Genomic DNA, 17041 nt, shown 5'->3' on the forward strand with positions numbered 1-17041 from the left:
ATACTAAGGACTAAGATCAATTAGGGAATCCAAGGCAGATCGCTGCGCCACTGGAAAAGTAGATGAATCCGTTCTACTTAATATAAACAGAATAAAAGTACGGAGTACTCCACGGGTGGATCTTGAGGGACAAACTTCGGGCATCGGTGAATCGGAAAGCAACGGCGAAAAAGAGAAAAAAGGGGCCAAGCCAGAATCGATACAAGCAAATCTGGTGGACCGTGTATGTGGTATGTACGGAGTACAGAAGCTAAGGTAAGAGATGGTATCTACGGTCTGGGCCGGGCCGGGCATCGCTTTCCGGATGAACCACAGGGTCCAAAAGGGGGGATTTCAGGCCTGAGTGCCTTATTTTGGAACGGCAGAAAATTGAAATACCTGAATTACCATAACAGAGCCCTTCGTCGAAAACATTAACGCCTTCGAAAATGGGCATCAAATGTGACACAAATTCTAGAATTCCCCTATTTCTCGGCATTGAAGCTTTCTGGGATGAAAAACGTCATATTTTGAACTAGCAATTAGGATTTACAATACATCGTATAAGGCGGTGTGGAGAGCGGTGCTTACTCAACGCATTTAAGCCTCAAGAATCCCCTTAAAGGGCGATCTCCGGATCTACCCGATTTGCCTATTTTGGTTATTGACAGATTTCTCGCTACATATTCCCTATTGTGCCCATCCTGACAGGCACATTTGGCCGTAATATACCATGGTGTATTGTGAGAAGTACCATTCGCATGACTAAACTACCTCAGATAAGGCCATTTGAACATCTGCCCGTCAGCCCATGTGTACAAAGTAGCCGACGCTAACTAGCTCAATATTGAGGCCTGGCAGTAGTATTTTGTACGGATTCTGGACCTACACATTAGGGGCAGGCCACACTGTGGAGTCTATCGTTAAAAATATAGTTCTTCTATCGCATATGTCGCTTTCGCAATTAAACTCAAAAATAAAGGTGGTATGTTGCATATAAAATATGTGTCTTCTTCCTAATTGGCTATGCTTCCCTTTTTCCAAAATAGCTACCGCTCTTTTTATCTTTATGAGTCTCTAAGCTGCAACCTAGATATTTGGGGACTTAAAGACGAGCTATAATAGTGCTAAAAGTGGGTTTTCGCGCGGCTCGAAGCTTTTCCAGAGCAGGTTATGATTTTCAAAACTACCCTTATCCTGGTTCAATATTTTGAGAATAGAACTACTTGCGGAGACACGATTTAACGTTTAGCTTAGCAAGGGTGTGATGAACAAGAATACTAAAATGAAACGAAAGAGCGTAGTTACACACTGGTACACACTGGTACACACTAGCAAACGCTCTGACAACATAACATGTTATTCTTCCCCAAGAATACTAGCTTAGTTTACAAGATTCGAGCTCGGATTCTTTCCGAACGTTTATTGAGATTTACAGCTACCCCGTACACTGTGGGGTTGGCGGACATTGACATGACCGCATCCTTTTTAGGGAAACATGCAAAGAACAACTTAATTAGGACGCATAATTGAGTTAACATCGGGGAAGATTAGGAGCCACAGAATGCCCACATTCTACGAGCAGCCGTCCTAGATCCATAGCCTTTGACAGATACCAAATCTCCACTCTTGTTAGACTATGTTGTAGAAAACTACTCCGATATACCTCTAATTAATGTGTATCTGATGTGTGTCCAAGTCACAAACTGTGATCTAGTTGGCCCCATATATGCGTTATGGCGGGGTCTCCGTGTCTGTCATGTACAGTCACCGCTTGACCGTTAAATCAACCGAGAGCGATTAGTCCGGTTCCAATGCCACTCACTATAGAATCTACAATTTGAAAAGTGTTTTTTTGTTAGAAGACTTCTTAACTACGTATGTACCTATTCATATAGACATATGAGGGGAACAAATGAGGGAGTCTAGTATAGACAGACCCATGAAGGAATTACAGCTCCCCTTCACTAATTATGGATAGGCTGGAATATCAGCTCATTCATAATGCAGGGATCTTTATTATCCTAGGAATATTCGTGGCTTAATACTTCAATCCACCTCTGACTCAGTCCCACCACACCCTTGATTTGAATTATATTGAAGTGCACACAATAAAGCTTCGAATAACCTCATGATTCTTGTTGAGTTCTGACTTTCTTGCTGTCTTTGGGGCTTTGGGAACATCCAAGAGTGATATCAAGAGGTCGCAATGAGGCTAATCTTGCTAACATAAAATCAATATTCTAAAATACTTGCAATGGTGGTGCTAGCAGGGCTCCACAGCATACTTGTCAAATGGTTACTATGCCGTTAGTCTGGATATTTCGCGTTGACGCTTTCTCCAAATCGGAAGCAATCCTCATGTTGATTCATTTATTAAACTCCTTGGCGACATGAGTGTATTACTGGGCAGAGAATTAATGGATATAAAAGGGCTTCAGAATCCTGCTATAATCTATGAAAACTTCCTCCCCATCAAAGAAAGTCCTCTTCCTTGACAGCCTTTTGGAACATATTTTGCAACACTTTTCTCCTTCGCCATGAAGATTCCCACTTCTATTACTTTTGCTACCCTCCTGGCCTTTGCCCAAGCTGCTCCATTGGCCCCCAAAGAACCCCGCTTGGAAGCACGAGCTTCCATTAACGACTGCGGATCCTCAACCTTCATCAACCAAAGCAGTGGCGGTTCTCCCCTCGTGGCTGACTGCCAGATTCTTGTCAAAAATATTGCTGGATGTGGTACCTGGACAGTCCCTGCCGTCGGCAGGCAGCATCAGCTGGCTCAGTATGGCACCTGTGCTTTTGGTATTCAAGGCGGCCAGGTCTTGAATACCGCCTATGTTGGCAATCAGGATATTACCGACGTCATCAACTCTTCCATCGCCAAGTTCAAGTGGAAAGGAAAAGTTGGTGCGAAGGGTACAATGTCTTGTCAGACCCCGACTAAAGCGACGGGCAACACCCCGATGACTTGGGCAATTTATCACACCTAAGCTCCAGTTATAACAATCCAATCGATTGTGGGACAATAGGTTAGTTTCACTGGGATTTCTTATATCAGTTTTACAGAGAAGTGGACGCTAAAATTCTTCTATAGGGCTCTTATCATTTATGGTTCGGAAAGCAAGCTGCTACAGTATTTGCTTTTCAGGCGATGCAATGCCTCGCTCCAGTGTAATTACTTCATGGTTCTGTCTATAGTAGACTAGAGTCCCTTGTTTGTCCCTCTTATATGTCTATATGAACCTATGTTTTATGTTGAGATATGATTATTGCAGGTTTCCGTTGGTTTGTATTCGTTCTAGTTAATCTCAAAGAGACATTAACATGCAACATAATTCTAGTAGCCACAAGTTGTGCGATTTTTCTCTTATACACCTGTTTCTCATAACTAGCTAACGTATTTCCCATAAGTGATCCAGCTCTAAACACATAGTAAACTCGACATATGTTACATTTATATCTCAAATGTCACGATCTACGATAGATATCATATCATATGCTTCATGTTTGCTTGCTCACTCGTTTGCATTATATAGTAAACTAGATTGTTTGTTAGATCGCTGAGCGAGAAGGCTGGTTGTTTGCAACGTTTATGAAGTCTATATCTGTTGAATTTCGTACAGCGTAATTTACCACTAGACCATAACAAAAACCAAGGTTCTTGTTTAGGGCCTAGAGGGGCCATATCCCATTCTTGACAATATCAAATGGCTGCTTCCACTTTGCAACTTAGTTCTTTTTTCTTTCTCCATCTTAGTTATTTAATTGAATGCACTCCTTCTTCTCTTAGATCGACCTGGCACCCACAGGCTGACTGTAAGGATGATCTGTGGACTATGTAATATACCCTTACATAGATCTGTCTTTTCTTCTTTTCTGGGTTGACTGCACATCTCTGATACTTGTAGTCATACAAGTGGGCCGGCAGAATTTAAATAGCGGTGAACTCAGGCAATATTTTTTTTATAAGCTTATGTAATCCATAGAGCGCACTTGCTGGGCAGGGTCGTTTGCCTAAAGGCGGTCTAAATTCAGGCCAAATTTCAGACATTCAGGCCTCAATCAGGCCAAAACGACCCTGCGCGCTATGCCTCATGTGTTTGTCCGCGTCTTCTCATTCGATCGAATCTCAAGCCAACAGCGCGCCATGAGCGCCATGCGATACGTAAATTGATATCTACACATCATTTCTAGGCTTGAACAAATTTGATAGCCACCAAGAGGCGCAGCCATGACGTCGCTCTCATTGTCGCTAGGCCCGTTAGCCTTGGTCCGGCTCCACGACGCCTTGATATGCCTGTCCAAATTCAGCGAAACAGTCGCCATCGAAGCAGAGCCTGATATGGTAAGTTATCTTACTTTGGGGTGTTTAGCTCAGTCCAAGTGTTAGAAGCCAGCAAATGAAATGTTCTAGCTAACCGTATCCCAGCTCCGCCTCAGTGCGCTCAATTCTACCAAGACGGGGTTTGCCTCCTTCGCGTTCGAGAAGGGGGTATTCTTTGAGGCGTATTCTTTCAATTCCAGCAGTAATGGCAGAAGTGGCAGTGTTTCGCTGGATCGATTCTTCTGCCAGATCTATAACAAAGTGAGTATAGACTTTTCACTCTTGGAGCTGTACCCTACATATTTACTGGTTATCTTCCTTACTTTATGCTGATATAGAATACAGGTACTTCTCTCCATATTTCGCGGGAAAACTGACAGAAACAAGGACACAGCTGTTGAACGCTGTGACATGGAATTGCATGAAGATCTACAGCAAGCCGAGTGTAGACTGACAGTGAAAATGATATGCGGACTAGGTAAGATACACTTGCATAGATCTGTCTTTTTTAGCTTTGACTGCACATCTGACACTGTATCTAGGCGTGATCAAGTCATACAAGTTGACCTACGAACCAGCGGCCATTCAGCACGCCATCTTCGACAAATCCAGAGCTACCAGCATGTGGACAGCTGATCCACGGTTCCTCAAGCAGCTCATTGAGCACTTCAGCTTATCTGCCGAGCAGCTAGACATGTACTCCGATTCCGGCAGAGCGGTGTTCACGAGTTTTACAACAAAGATCACCGAAGGCAAGGGTATGTCGAGTTCGCCTCCATCAAATCTCAGATGTCTAGTTAATTAACAACCCAAACAGAAGTACTAAAACACCCTGTCCACACATCCGTAGCAGCAGACACGCGCGACTTCCAAGAGTACTTGGTCGAAGAGAACATGCACGTCGCGATCAACCTGAAAGACTTCAAAGCCGTAGTTGCGCACGCCGAAACGGCAAACGCCACCGTAACAGCACGGTACACCCGACCCTGCAAGCCTCTGCAGCTGGAGTACGGATTTGAAGGCATCAACGCAGAATTCACAGTCATGACCCGCGGCCAGGCAGATAGCGAAGACGCCTCGACGTCAACACGAGCGACAATCCCACGGCAAACGCCCGCGCCTATCCCAGTCTCAGCGACTAGGCCGCGTGATGCTCGCCCATCGGTGACGGCAAATACGCAGATGCGCCCACCGCCACCACGAACCAGGTCCATCCGTCCTCTCAATGGGTCGTCTACACAGGAGAATCTGAGCCAGAGGGCTAGCGCAGATCGACCGGCGGCGTCTGGGCTTTCCATGGAATTCGATAGCCTTTTCGTGCCTGCTGATGATGACCGGCAGTGGGATGAGATGAAGGACGAAGAGGAGCCGCAGGATATTCTTGGATGGGATGCGTCGGGAACACAGGTATGTGGCTTTCTTTCTTCTCCAGTGGGTATAGGCATAGTGGGTGGCTAACCAAACGACCAGGACGCATTCGGGGCAACTATTCGTGATGCGGAGCCTGCCTTGTTGAGAGAGGATGAGCCAGACGATGACACAGGTCTCCCGCCAACACAACGTTTTTCTCAAGTATGTGGATTCTGGTTCTTGCGACACTTTGATAGGCGTATGCTGATAGTTGATAGGTACGCCAATATGGTTTCTTCGACTGAGCACACACACCCTTTCAGGGGCAGTGCAGTTGCCAGCAACTCTCGACGCTCCCAAAACCCAGCGATCATGTCACAATCATCCAGCTAGTTGCACATCCCGCTCCAACTCCGACAACCTTCTCATCCACCCCCACGGCTTCGGGGAGCGAAATCACATTATATGTCCCCGACACATTCCCCTGTGAATCTGTATCGGGTCCACAGTTCCCATGCTCACCCCATCCAAACGCCGCCACTCGACCATCTCCCAAGAGAGCAAGGACATGCTCACTACCGACAGCGAGTCTAACAGGAGTCGGAAGATCCGGGGGCGGAAGTTGACCTCGATCATTGCGCCCCCAAGCAACAATAGAACCACCGACAGAATCAGAATCAGAAACAGATCGAGACTTGGTGCCTAACGCCTCGTCCGTTATCGACGGTTCCATCCGTCCAAGCCCAGGCGCAGCATGTACATAAACCCCATGCCAACTAGCCGCAATACCAGTATATCGATAACGAATAGCACCTTCACAATCCCCTTCCTCATCCTCATCCCGTAAATGATCCCCCAAACCTCCATGCGCACGCAAAGACAAACTCCCCGGGATCCGCAATACCCCCCACCGATTCCCCCTATCCCCAAGAACAACAAACCGCCCGCGCCCCTCAACAACCGTAAACTCCCTCCCACAAGCAACAGCCTCCGCAAAAAACGGCACACAAATCCTCACAGGAGAATAAGCAATCCTAGCCCCCCGGTTCTCCTCCCCGAGCTGGCCCTTCCGCGCCGCGCCCCAGCCATAAACATCCCCATTCGAGAGCACAGCTGCCGAATGCGCCATCCCGCTCGCCAGCGCTGTGATCCTCAACCCCGCTGGCGGGAACGAGGGGATACAGATACCTGGGACTGGGGCGGGGGTGTTCGGACCAACACCCAGTTCTCCTTTGGGCGAGGAGCCGAATACAAAGACTCGATCTTCTGTATCTGTGTCTGGATTGCGGCCGTAGACAACGTTATTGTTATCGTTACTGTTATTGGTATTGCTGCCGCGTCGTGGCACGGACGCTACGGAAATCGTGCCCTCCCACGTCGCGGAAACGTGTTTGAACTTGGATATTTCTGTGTTGGAGACTGAAAGTGCGTCTGGGATAATCAGTTGACGAAAGCGCAGGATGTTGGATTCGGGCTCTTGGGGGTTTTTGGTTGCTTTGTGCGGCCCGCACCGTCCGTCTGCGTTGCAGCCCGCGGCGTAGATGGAGCCGTTGGTTGTTAGGAGCAGGGTGTGGTTTCCGCCTGCTGCGATGGTGATGATTTCAGATCGATCGGCGAGATTGGTGTTTTGTGGTGGCTCTGGCTGCTCAAAGAGACATTGCGTTGGTGTGGAGACGTCTTCTTCGTGGCCGATGCCTAGTTGGCCTGATCCATTAGAGCCGAAGGCGAAGAGCTTCATGGTCCTTTCTTTTCTTTTATTTCTTCTTTGGGTTTTATGTTTAGGGTATCATCGGATTTAATTAAGTGTGCGATTCGGTTCATATACATCCATCAATGTGGTGGAGGAGAATATTATGTTAGTCAGCCACTCTGCCTCAGGCATCTCTCCAAGATTGTTGACTACGATGAACGGTCTTCAAGAATGAGATGTACAGCAATAAGTCCAAAAATGGTATAAATATCTAATTAATCGAACGGTTCGCTTGATGCGTCAAGCGAAAGTCATGCAATTCATATAGCGAGCATAAAGGTAAAAAGCGACTTGGTGTATATGCATGGTTGTTTGAGAAAAAATTGAAATTTTGAAATAAGGGGGAATTATCATAGCTAGCTTTAGAAAGAAAAAAAAGGTATCATGGTCACATCACAGGCAATAACCTGAGGACCGAGCAAACTAGCCGCTTAATGCTTCTCATGAATGCTTCTCATGGGTGGAAGCATCCGAGGACTCACTCTCCGCAGCGGGAGGCAAGGTGAAGGTATCCTGTTTGGAAGACACATTCTTCTCCATGCCCTTGAACATAGGGCTAGTGCGGTGGAAGTATGTGTGCACGTGGCCCTCGAGAAGAGAGTCATCAGTGTCATGCTCGTGGGCCTGCTTCTCGGCGACCTTGGCAGCCATGGCGGTCTCCCACTCGACGCGGTACTCCTTGACCTTCTGTTGGTAGTCAAGTTCGGCATCGTAGTAGCGGGACTTGCGCAGGACGTAGCGCTCGTACCATGACAGGTGCTTGGGGTGCACGGCAGGACCGTGGTACTCATGCTCGCGACCCTCGCGGAGACATTGCCAGCGGCGCTCCTGCTCCTTCAGGTCCAGACCGGTGGTATCGGGAAGGAACAACGCGGTGATCAGAGCACCACCGAGACCAAACCAAGGCACGACGTAGAACTTGGTCTGGGTATCGATGTAGTTGTACAGGACGGCGGCCAGAAGGGCACCGGCCTTACCCCAAGCAGCGGACATACCGTGGGCGGAGGCACGAATGGGTGTGGGGAAAACCTCGGCAGCGACCAGGAAGGAGACGGAATTGGGACCGAACTGGTTGAAGAAAGAGCTCAGGAAGTACATAGCCTGGAAGGCCTTGATGTTCTCGGGGCGGCGGTAGTAGTCGAAGTGGAAAGCAGGGACGACGAAGAGGACGAAGCAGAGCATGAAACCAACGATCTGCATCCATTTGCGACCGTACAGCTTGTTGTCGATCAGGAAAGAGGCCAAGTAGTATCCGCACAGAGAGACGCCGACATTGACCAAGTTCCACAGCCAGGTAGGCATGACAGAGCTAGTTTCGGGACTGATAACCTTGATGAACTCGCTTTGGAAGAGCTTGTTGCCGTAGAAGAAAACATCGTTGGCGAACCAGCCGCCAGCAGTTGCGAACATGCGGAATCCGAAGTACTTGAAGGTCAGCTTTAGAGACTGGGCATCATAGCCGGTGACGGAGGCCTTCTTCTTGGCAGCAGTAAGTTGCTTGCTAGCAGCCTTCATGTGGTAGGCACGGTAGTACACAAGCCACAAAGTACCGACGGCGGGAATGGCGAAGGAAACACGGTAAGTCCACTGAACGGCGACGGTGGAGTAAGGGTTGTTACCACTGCCGTGGTGGAAGCAGAGCAGGAGAATGATAAGCACAACCTGGTTGAAGAACTGACCCCAACCCTGCATCAGGAAGGCACTGGTGACCTTGCGGCCACGGTGCAGACGATCTTCTTTGGTGGAAACCTTTCCAGAGCCGACGGCGTTCTCCATACCGGCGGTAGCAGTCATGGGATACTCGCCACCAACACCGATACCGTAGACGAAGAGACACCAAGCGTAACAGATGATCCAGCCATTCTGGGTCACACCCCAGGCGGCAGTCAACATGATAAGACCGAGAAGCATGATCACGGCGTCCTGAATCAAACCCCATCGACGGCCAAGCCTAGTGGTGCGTTAGTACGATCTCCTTCTGAAGAGGAGGCCAATTGTAGCTTACCAGTCACCCAAGACTCCAACCAGGATCTGACCCACGATGATACCGATGATCTCGAGGTAGTCAATGGCGTAGATCCAGCCCTGACTGCAGGTTTTGGCGTGTTTCCAGCAATCAGGGAAGGCAGATTGGAACAGCGGCTTGATGTTGCCGATAGAGAAGAGCACGTAACCCTCGAGACCGAGACCAGCACCAGGGAGGACCATGTTGCGGAAGTACCAGGAGACGGGGGAGAGAGGGTCTTTCTTCATCATAGCCCAAATGCCACCCAGCTCTCGCTTTGCCTCCATGTTGTTGTACGAGGTGACGAATGTGATTTTCTTCCACAATGGGAGATCGGCCCAGTAGACACCCTCGGGGGTGTAACTGTCGTCTGGGCGAATGAGAGAATCGAAAGCACCCTTCTCATGGATATCCATATCCTCCAGCGGGTTATGGTCTCCCGACATGTCGGGCCCATGAGGGGCACGAGGACCAAAGTCGGTCATCGTAGGAGTGTACTGAGATGTGTCGCGTGAGCAAGAACCTTGCTTGATGTAAGCTTCAACTCGGGAGAGGGAAGCGTCGAAGTGACCACAATGGTTGAGGAAGGTGAGTGACTTCAACCCAGAAAGGCGGCGATTGACTTCTTATGTATGGAAAAGGTTGGAGGAAGAAGGAGTGAGAGGTGAGCGAACCGGAGCGTGGACGACATGCAACGGCACAATTCAGTGGCGTCTCTCCACCTCAAACTCAGAAAAAATTGGCAAAAAAGAAAAAAAAGTCTTGGAAAGTCAGAAGGTAGGAACCACTCTATCTCGGGGTCAGGGCCCTCCGGGGCCCTGTCTCGGTGCGGTTATGGGTCTACTCTTGCTGGTTTTGGCTCCGGAAGCAGATTTTCTACTTTTTAGTGGGGCGGAGTGGGTCCGGTGGATCTGATATGGGGGAGCCGGAGACCAATCAAACGCGCACGTGGGGGCAGAATCCCAAATCTGCTTGCCACCGCCTGCGGTTCAAGGCAGATCTTCCCAAACTTTCGCGGGGCCGATAAATTCTGTTCACCGTTTTGAGTTAGATGTTTAATAATAATTACTCCTACATACATGTACGGAGTATCTACAATTATGCTGTTATATGCAGAAGCATCGACAATGGACAGGATTCATATAGACTCAATCCTTAGCTAAACCTCATGCCAAGGCAATGCCAATGCAATTGGATGCCTCGGGCCAAGTGGCAACCTCCAAACACCTAGTCCCGGAGCCGGAGGTCATCTCGGTTCCAAGCAGAATAACATTCACGCTTTGACACACGTGCAGCCTTTCTGAGGCCATTGTCCAATATCTACGCCGCATCGTAGCGAACAAGCAATCTCTCTCCCATTAATCTCTTCCATATGGAACCCCCAAGTCCCAAAACGGGCCGCATCTGGACCATTTAATATTGACGTTAGTGGCTGAGGCAGTTCCACGCTAGTTGGGAACCCCGGCATCGTCCATGCATGATCTGTGGCCAATCAGCGGGCCGCATTGGAACATGTGCAACCCCATTTTACGCACCTTCCCTCAAAATCTGAACTTACCTCCAACACGTGTTGGCGCGTTGCATGTCACTGTTGTCCTACATTCCGATCTAGCCGGCGTATCTACTAGACGATATCGATTAGATTAACATCAATGCGAGTTGCCACGCGAAATCCGCGTCTATCAATACTAAGATTGTATACTTTCGACCAATTTGGGACCACGAACGTCTCTGAAATCGAGACATGCGAGCATCTACATGTCAAGACTTCCTAGACTCTTGGCTAAAGCTTGCTCTTGTCGCTCGCATCATCCCAAGAAATTCCAAGACCACCAAGCAATAAAAGGCGTCCCGGCGAGGCGTCGCCAAGTGAGCTTCTACAAGGCTTGGTCGGCCAAGGGTTGAATTTGATAATAACACGCACGTGCTCGCATTTCGCGTGGTCAGTTGCCAGCGCTAAACATGTCAACCTTGGAATTCACGCGTGGTTTGATGTGGTTAGATGTCTCGGTCAACACCCCTACATTAGGATCCTCGGGAATGTATCAGACAAACTTTTGTATCCACACATGTGCCTTGCGTATGAGATGCGCCCGGCAGTCTAATTCGGCCTAATTTCCCCTTTTTCCATTTCGGTTCGGGGGTTTGCGCTATATGCTATGCTTTGCGTGGATACTAATCTCGGCTACCAATGAAGACATGTATGAATTCCTTTGCTTATTTCGCCTTACTCGTGGCTGCTCCGTCTGGAATGCCGCCCTTGCAGCTTGCAGACGGCATACATCTGCCTTCTAGAAGAGCAAAGGAAGATTGCCCTATTCCAGCTGCCCTCCCGTAGCTGTTTCGCATTAAGCACTTGACTACTCCGTGCAGATTCTGTGGGTCCAGACCGCGTCGCGTCGTCCCATGATGGGTACGGATACGGGGTACATAGCACTACTTCGACATCGGCCGACGAAATAACCGAGTAGGAACCTTAGGTACGTACATAGGGTTCGGTATCTCCGAACCTCATACAGCCACTCAAACGAACCCGTGGAGGTTTGGAATAATCAATAATTAGTGTCGCGGCCCAGGTGACACTTCTATCACATCGGCACCACAAACTTATGTTCAAGTCCGGGTACTAGTGACTTCGTTTTTATTTCTCGATCTCTTTGTTATGCATGTTGCTTCACGTGGTTGTGTAACTCATCCCTATAGGGCGCGCTAAAAGCTACACTGAGAGTCTTATACAGAGTTCCCTCGTTTAGTGATATGATTGGCAAAGTCATTTGAGTCAGATATTAATGGCTCATCCTATCCGACTGTGCCATTATCAACTTTCGACATACGTTGCATTGCAAGTTCTTTTCGTGTAATCTCCTAGGGTCAGTCTACACTTCCCTGCTTTGGCACGGACTAATTCATCCATGAACAGGTGATAGGTTAACAGTTTATATAATCATCCGATGTTCCAATTTCAGCCCTAGAGGGAGATGATCACATGTACAACTTCCACAACTAATCCATTCAGAACCTTAATGTCTCCGATGTCCTAAATAGGTTGGCCGTGAGCCAATGTGCAAAGTTCCTAGGTTCAGCAGAATCACCATCAACGAATACAGCGGGAATTCATAATTCGCAAAGAATATGACCCTCAGCTTGGGGAACAAAATATAAAGTGACATGTCTGATGATACGAGGTCTACTGAGGAATCACGTCAAAGTGCACGCAATATGAGATGAATTGAATGGTTAAAGAAGCAAAAAACCATGAAAAACCACCATTAAAACTATCGCACACTAGGTTTGTTTACACCAACAGGAACTCGACTCTATAATTCGGTCCTAGCAGGCAACAATGTACACAAGGCTCGGAGTTACACGTATATCAAACCAGGTGAGCTAGGAAGATCACTTGTACCTGCTCCTCCTTGTTCTGCCATCCGTTCTACGAATCCAGAGATCAGACCTTCATGGTAGGTTATCTTTGATAAATCGTGCTCCCAATACTAATGAGCTGGCCAAGTTGGAAAGGCTTTAGGTTGAATTTCTAGAGCGAAACAAGTCCTTCTGCAGATCGTAGATGGTTGAATAAATGGAAAAGAACTTTGGATCGAAAGTACTGGAATTCCTTGCTCATAAATAAAGCAGCTTCGAGGTTCTCTTGAAATATGCATTACATCAGATACTTTGATCATTTCATTGCTTTCAAAAATCCTGACCTTGGAAGGCAATTACGTATGGTAAATCTGTTTGCCCTGGTTCGGAGATTTTATGGTATAATTTTAGTAAACATGGGCTACAATGTAGGCAGGGGGTAGTAGAGATGCCATTCTGATGGGGAAGGAAGCCAAGGGTTGTATTGGTGTTCAAACAAGGTAGGGAGCAGGTCTCACCAACCCAAGACAGAAACGGTCTCAACACATTCATTATTGTTGCCTGGGAGACTGTCTCTACCATGAGCAGTTACAAAATATACATACGAAACAAAACAAGGTGTAAAATGGAACCACTTGGCAAGGACGTAGATCCTAAGCACACATCTTCTCCAAGCGCCCGGACAAGCCGAACAGTTGATGAAAAGGAGTTCGCGTCGACCGGGGGTAGTGTAAGCCCAGTGACACTGTGCAACGAGGCGTGTGCAAGCACAGAGGCCAAGTCGCGAGGTCTAAATATTGGAATAATCATGACGTTCTGCAATGCAGAACTACCAGAGATTAAACTGGTAAGAACAGATACTACACATGATCTAAGCCAGAGGCAAAGAGAGCTGAAGAAGAAAGAAAAGAAGAAGAAGTTCTGGGGACAGGGCCACCTTCTTATAGGTATCCTAAGGGCGGTCGGTTTGTGCCACTATTCACAAATGAGACAAACAACATAGGCTCGCTTAATTTAATGTGTAAATGGTAACGTGATGATATAGCCTTATGATGATAAGAACAGAAACATCTGAATATGGCAATGTCTGTCGTGTGCCGTTGCCCTTTTGCGAATGTATACTTTGTCATAGACATGTGAATATAGCAAGATATATATAGTGGAGATGAAGTCAGTTACTGAGTATCAACTCCAAGAACCAACAAGTATGCTGAAGTAAGAGAGCTAAACCTCTGTACGTAATATATATGGTGTTTTTCATGTACACTTTACACTTCTATCATATTTTTAGAATCTTACTATTAGGATAGGTGATTTCAAGGTTACCCCGAAAAGTGCATATGATTCGTCAGGATGTTCACAGCGGAGCCTTCCAAGGTTGAGGCTGTAACAACTCTTCAGAGATGAGATAGTCTCTAGGTTAATGCAACATTGTAGAGACGCATTTCTATTCCAAGAATCCTTCTAGAAATGCAAAAATATCATATTTAACGAAGAAGCTTCAATGAGAATTCGCCATTTGCTCATCGCGTCGGAGGAACAGATCCGAACAGTAAACCATAAGACCACTCTACATCAATGAAAATGAAGATGGTGGATATGAAGATATCTACTAATAGCAGACTCTTCAAGAGCTACCTAGAACGGTATGAGTTGGCAGTGACATGTTTCCTCCTCTCATGAGATTCTTCGCCGGCCTGTGGATACTGTTCTCCTATCTTGGGCCGGGAAATCCGAACTCCTGGCTTGAAACTCTTTCCCCGTCTTTTCCCCGTCTTTTGGCAGAGTTCTTGTCTTCCCCTTGGGCATCTGCATATGACATGATATGAGGCTGGCTCTGCCGATCGCTAGGAGCCCCCAATAGTCATGTGATAACCCTGTCCCTCCAAAAAAACCCCACAACCCTGTTTGTTCCGGTCCTCGTCTCGGCTTTTATCTCACTAATGTTATTGTACATCAATTGAACAAGACGCAAATATGCAGACTCAAATGTGCCCCGACGATATGGCCTGGGAACAAGCTGAGGAAACGTCTGACAAGTGGCTTGTTCAATTTCTTGAAGTTGACACCCTGAGACCGATTGCTGATTTCATCCTCAATCACAACAGAGGCGCTGCTACCGAGTTTGCCATACTCAGAAAGGGTTCATATAATATATCCTTGCGGTTAAAGTACCGAAATGGTGCCACCGTGATCCGGCTATCGCAGCCCGGTGCTGTCCTTTTCCCCGAGGAAAAAGTCGTGAATGAGGTTGCTGTCATGCGGTTCCTCGCCGACCAAACATCAATACCTGTTCCTTTTATTCTTCACTCGGGCACAAAGGAAGAGAGTCCCCTCGGTCTCAGCCCATTTATTATTATGGATTATATTGACCACGAGACGAAAATGTACGACGCTCTTAACACACCGGGATGTCCGAAAGGGCAACGTGGAATCTTGGACCCGGAGATCGACGAAGATAGGCTTGAAATGCTGTATGGGCAGCTGGCAGGGATACTGCTTCAACTCTCTCTCCTCTCTTTTCCTCGCATAGGATCCCTTAGCCAAACCGATGACTTCACCTGGGAAGTAGCACGTCGGCCTTTATCAATGAATATGAATGAACTTGTTCGACTAGGAGGACTGCCGCGGTCGAAACTGCCTGACCTACATACAACATTCGACACATCTTCGTCATATATCGAAACGCTTGCAGAACTCAATATCAATCATTTAGTTCATCAGAGAAATGACTCTGTGCAGTCTGCAGACGACTGTCGGCGGAAATTTGTGGCGCGGCAGCTCTTTCGCAAGCTCGCCAGGGATAAGAGACTCACAAACCCGTTACTCGAAAAAGGGCCTTTCAAACTTTGGTGTGATGATTTAAGGCCCGCTAATGTACTACTCAAGGAGGATATGCATATTGCCGGCGTGGTGGATTGGGAGTTCACATACGCAGCGCCCACTGAATTCTCTTATGCGCCGCCTTGGTGGCTGCTCATTGAGAAGCCCGAGGACTGGCCAAAGGGCCTCGATGACTGGACGAGATCGTTCGATGCTCGTCTAAAGACGTTCCTCAAAACGATGAAGAATTGTGAAGATATAGCAATCCAACAGGGTCGGTTGCGAGAAGATCAGCGACTCTCCGGTCCTATGAATGACAGCTGGGAGAGTGGAGACTTCTGGATTATGTACGCAGCGTTGCACAGCTTTGCTTTTGATGATATATATTGGCAGAAGATCGACTCGCGATTTTTTGGACCCACCGAAAATACAGAGGACGCCTGGAAGGAACGCCTTGGTCTGTTGGATGAGGGACAAAAGGATGAGATGGAACTACTTGTAGCTCGCAAGCTGCAAGAGATGAATACCAGAGTTTTATCGTGGGACCCGGATGAATATACATTGGCTTTCCACCAACAATTGAAGAGCCAGGAGGAAAAGGCGAACGAAGAAAAGGGAAAGCGCGAGCAATAGACTCAAAAATTTAGTTGATCAAATCCATTGCTGTCATCCTTTTGATCGCAAATTGACAAGGTCAGCAGTAAACATGCAATCGAAATAAACTAGAGATAGCGATCCATAAATGTTTATACTCAACAAGTTTCCGCCAGGGATTATACTACCCCTTGTCCGATGAGAACACGCCGTACAGGAACATAAATAAGTCAAATCGCAGTGGTAGACGAGTGTTTCCTTATTTCTTCGACATTTGCCATAATAATTAGCTGCTTTCCATTCAAACAAAGCAAAATGGCTCAATCAGGTAAATTTTGATCTGGGCTGAAATTCCAACTGACTGAGAAATTGAGGTTTCTGTGCCGAGCAATTTCTAGAGATGTACCAACCTGGGGATTAGCGCAAGAACATGTGCAAAAAGGTCTATGGCCAAGGCAATAAGTACTAAAAACCCCTGTCGCTGACGTCAAATGTCTTGGGGTCTCTTGGGGTCTAATATATAGCCCTGGCACATCCCCTCATCTCTGAGATTGAAATATTCCCAACCAGCCCATAGATACAATTCATGCTCAAGTCATATCTAATTATTATCTAAACTAATCCATCAATGCCAGATCCCACTAATAAAGCACAAGTACGATATCGACATGCAAGATCCTTCGTGGCTGGTAACATTCCGAACATTCCTGAAGAGCACAAGACCACGCTCATCCCCTTCCCAGCCATCATACCTGGCTACTCCAGACTTACATTTCGAATAGCCGTAGGCTTTGCTCTGTATGGCTTTTGCTCTGTATGCAATTACGGGCAATGCATACATTCCACGAAG

General features: G+C 47.4%; 5 protein-coding genes across 5 annotated transcripts; 3 read left to right on the top strand and 2 right to left on the bottom strand.

Annotated features, from left to right (window-relative positions):
* Positions 1-2519: 2519 nt before the first annotated feature.
* Positions 2520-2972, top strand: N7518_007776 (uncharacterized protein; the record flags this gene model as incomplete). The annotated part of the gene is made up of 1 exon (XM_057188703.1): positions 2520-2972. The coding sequence occupies one exon, from the start codon at positions 2520-2522 to the stop codon at positions 2970-2972; it is 453 nt and encodes a 150-aa protein (XP_057040406.1).
* A 1241-nt stretch (positions 2973-4213) lies between these two features.
* On the top strand, positions 4214-5961 carry N7518_007777 (uncharacterized protein; the record flags this gene model as incomplete). Its single annotated transcript, XM_057188704.1, has 7 exons — positions 4214-4327; positions 4412-4567; positions 4652-4784; positions 4849-5064; positions 5124-5713; positions 5777-5878; positions 5935-5961. 7 exons carry the CDS (start codon positions 4214-4216, stop codon positions 5959-5961), a joined length of 1338 nt encoding a protein of 445 aa, XP_057040407.1.
* Positions 5962-6026: 65 nt separating this feature from the next.
* On the bottom strand, positions 6027-7394 carry N7518_007778 (RCC1 domain-containing protein; the record flags this gene model as incomplete). The annotated part of the gene is made up of 1 exon (XM_057188705.1): positions 6027-7394. One exon carries the CDS (start codon positions 7392-7394, stop codon positions 6027-6029), a length of 1368 nt encoding a protein of 455 aa, XP_057040408.1.
* Positions 7395-7847: 453 nt separating this feature from the next.
* N7518_007779 (putative MFS phosphate transporter) lies at positions 7848-9896 on the bottom strand (the record flags this gene model as incomplete). The annotated part of the gene is made up of 2 exons (XM_057188706.1): positions 7848-9357; positions 9412-9896. The coding sequence occupies 2 exons, from the start codon at positions 9894-9896 to the stop codon at positions 7848-7850; spliced, it is 1995 nt and encodes a 664-aa protein (XP_057040409.1).
* A 4855-nt stretch (positions 9897-14751) lies between these two features.
* On the top strand, positions 14752-16230 carry N7518_007780 (phosphotransferase family protein; the record flags this gene model as incomplete). Its single annotated transcript, XM_057188707.1, has 1 exon — positions 14752-16230. The coding sequence occupies one exon, from the start codon at positions 14752-14754 to the stop codon at positions 16228-16230; it is 1479 nt and encodes a 492-aa protein (XP_057040410.1).
* Between the last annotated feature and the right edge of the window lie 811 nt (positions 16231-17041).

The sequence above is a fragment of the Penicillium psychrosexuale genome (genome assembly GCF_028828465.1).
Source record: "Penicillium psychrosexuale strain IBT 29551 chromosome Unknown utg000004l, whole genome shotgun sequence".
In the NCBI taxonomy this organism is placed as follows: Eukaryota; Fungi; Ascomycota; class Eurotiomycetes; order Eurotiales; family Aspergillaceae; genus Penicillium; species Penicillium psychrosexuale.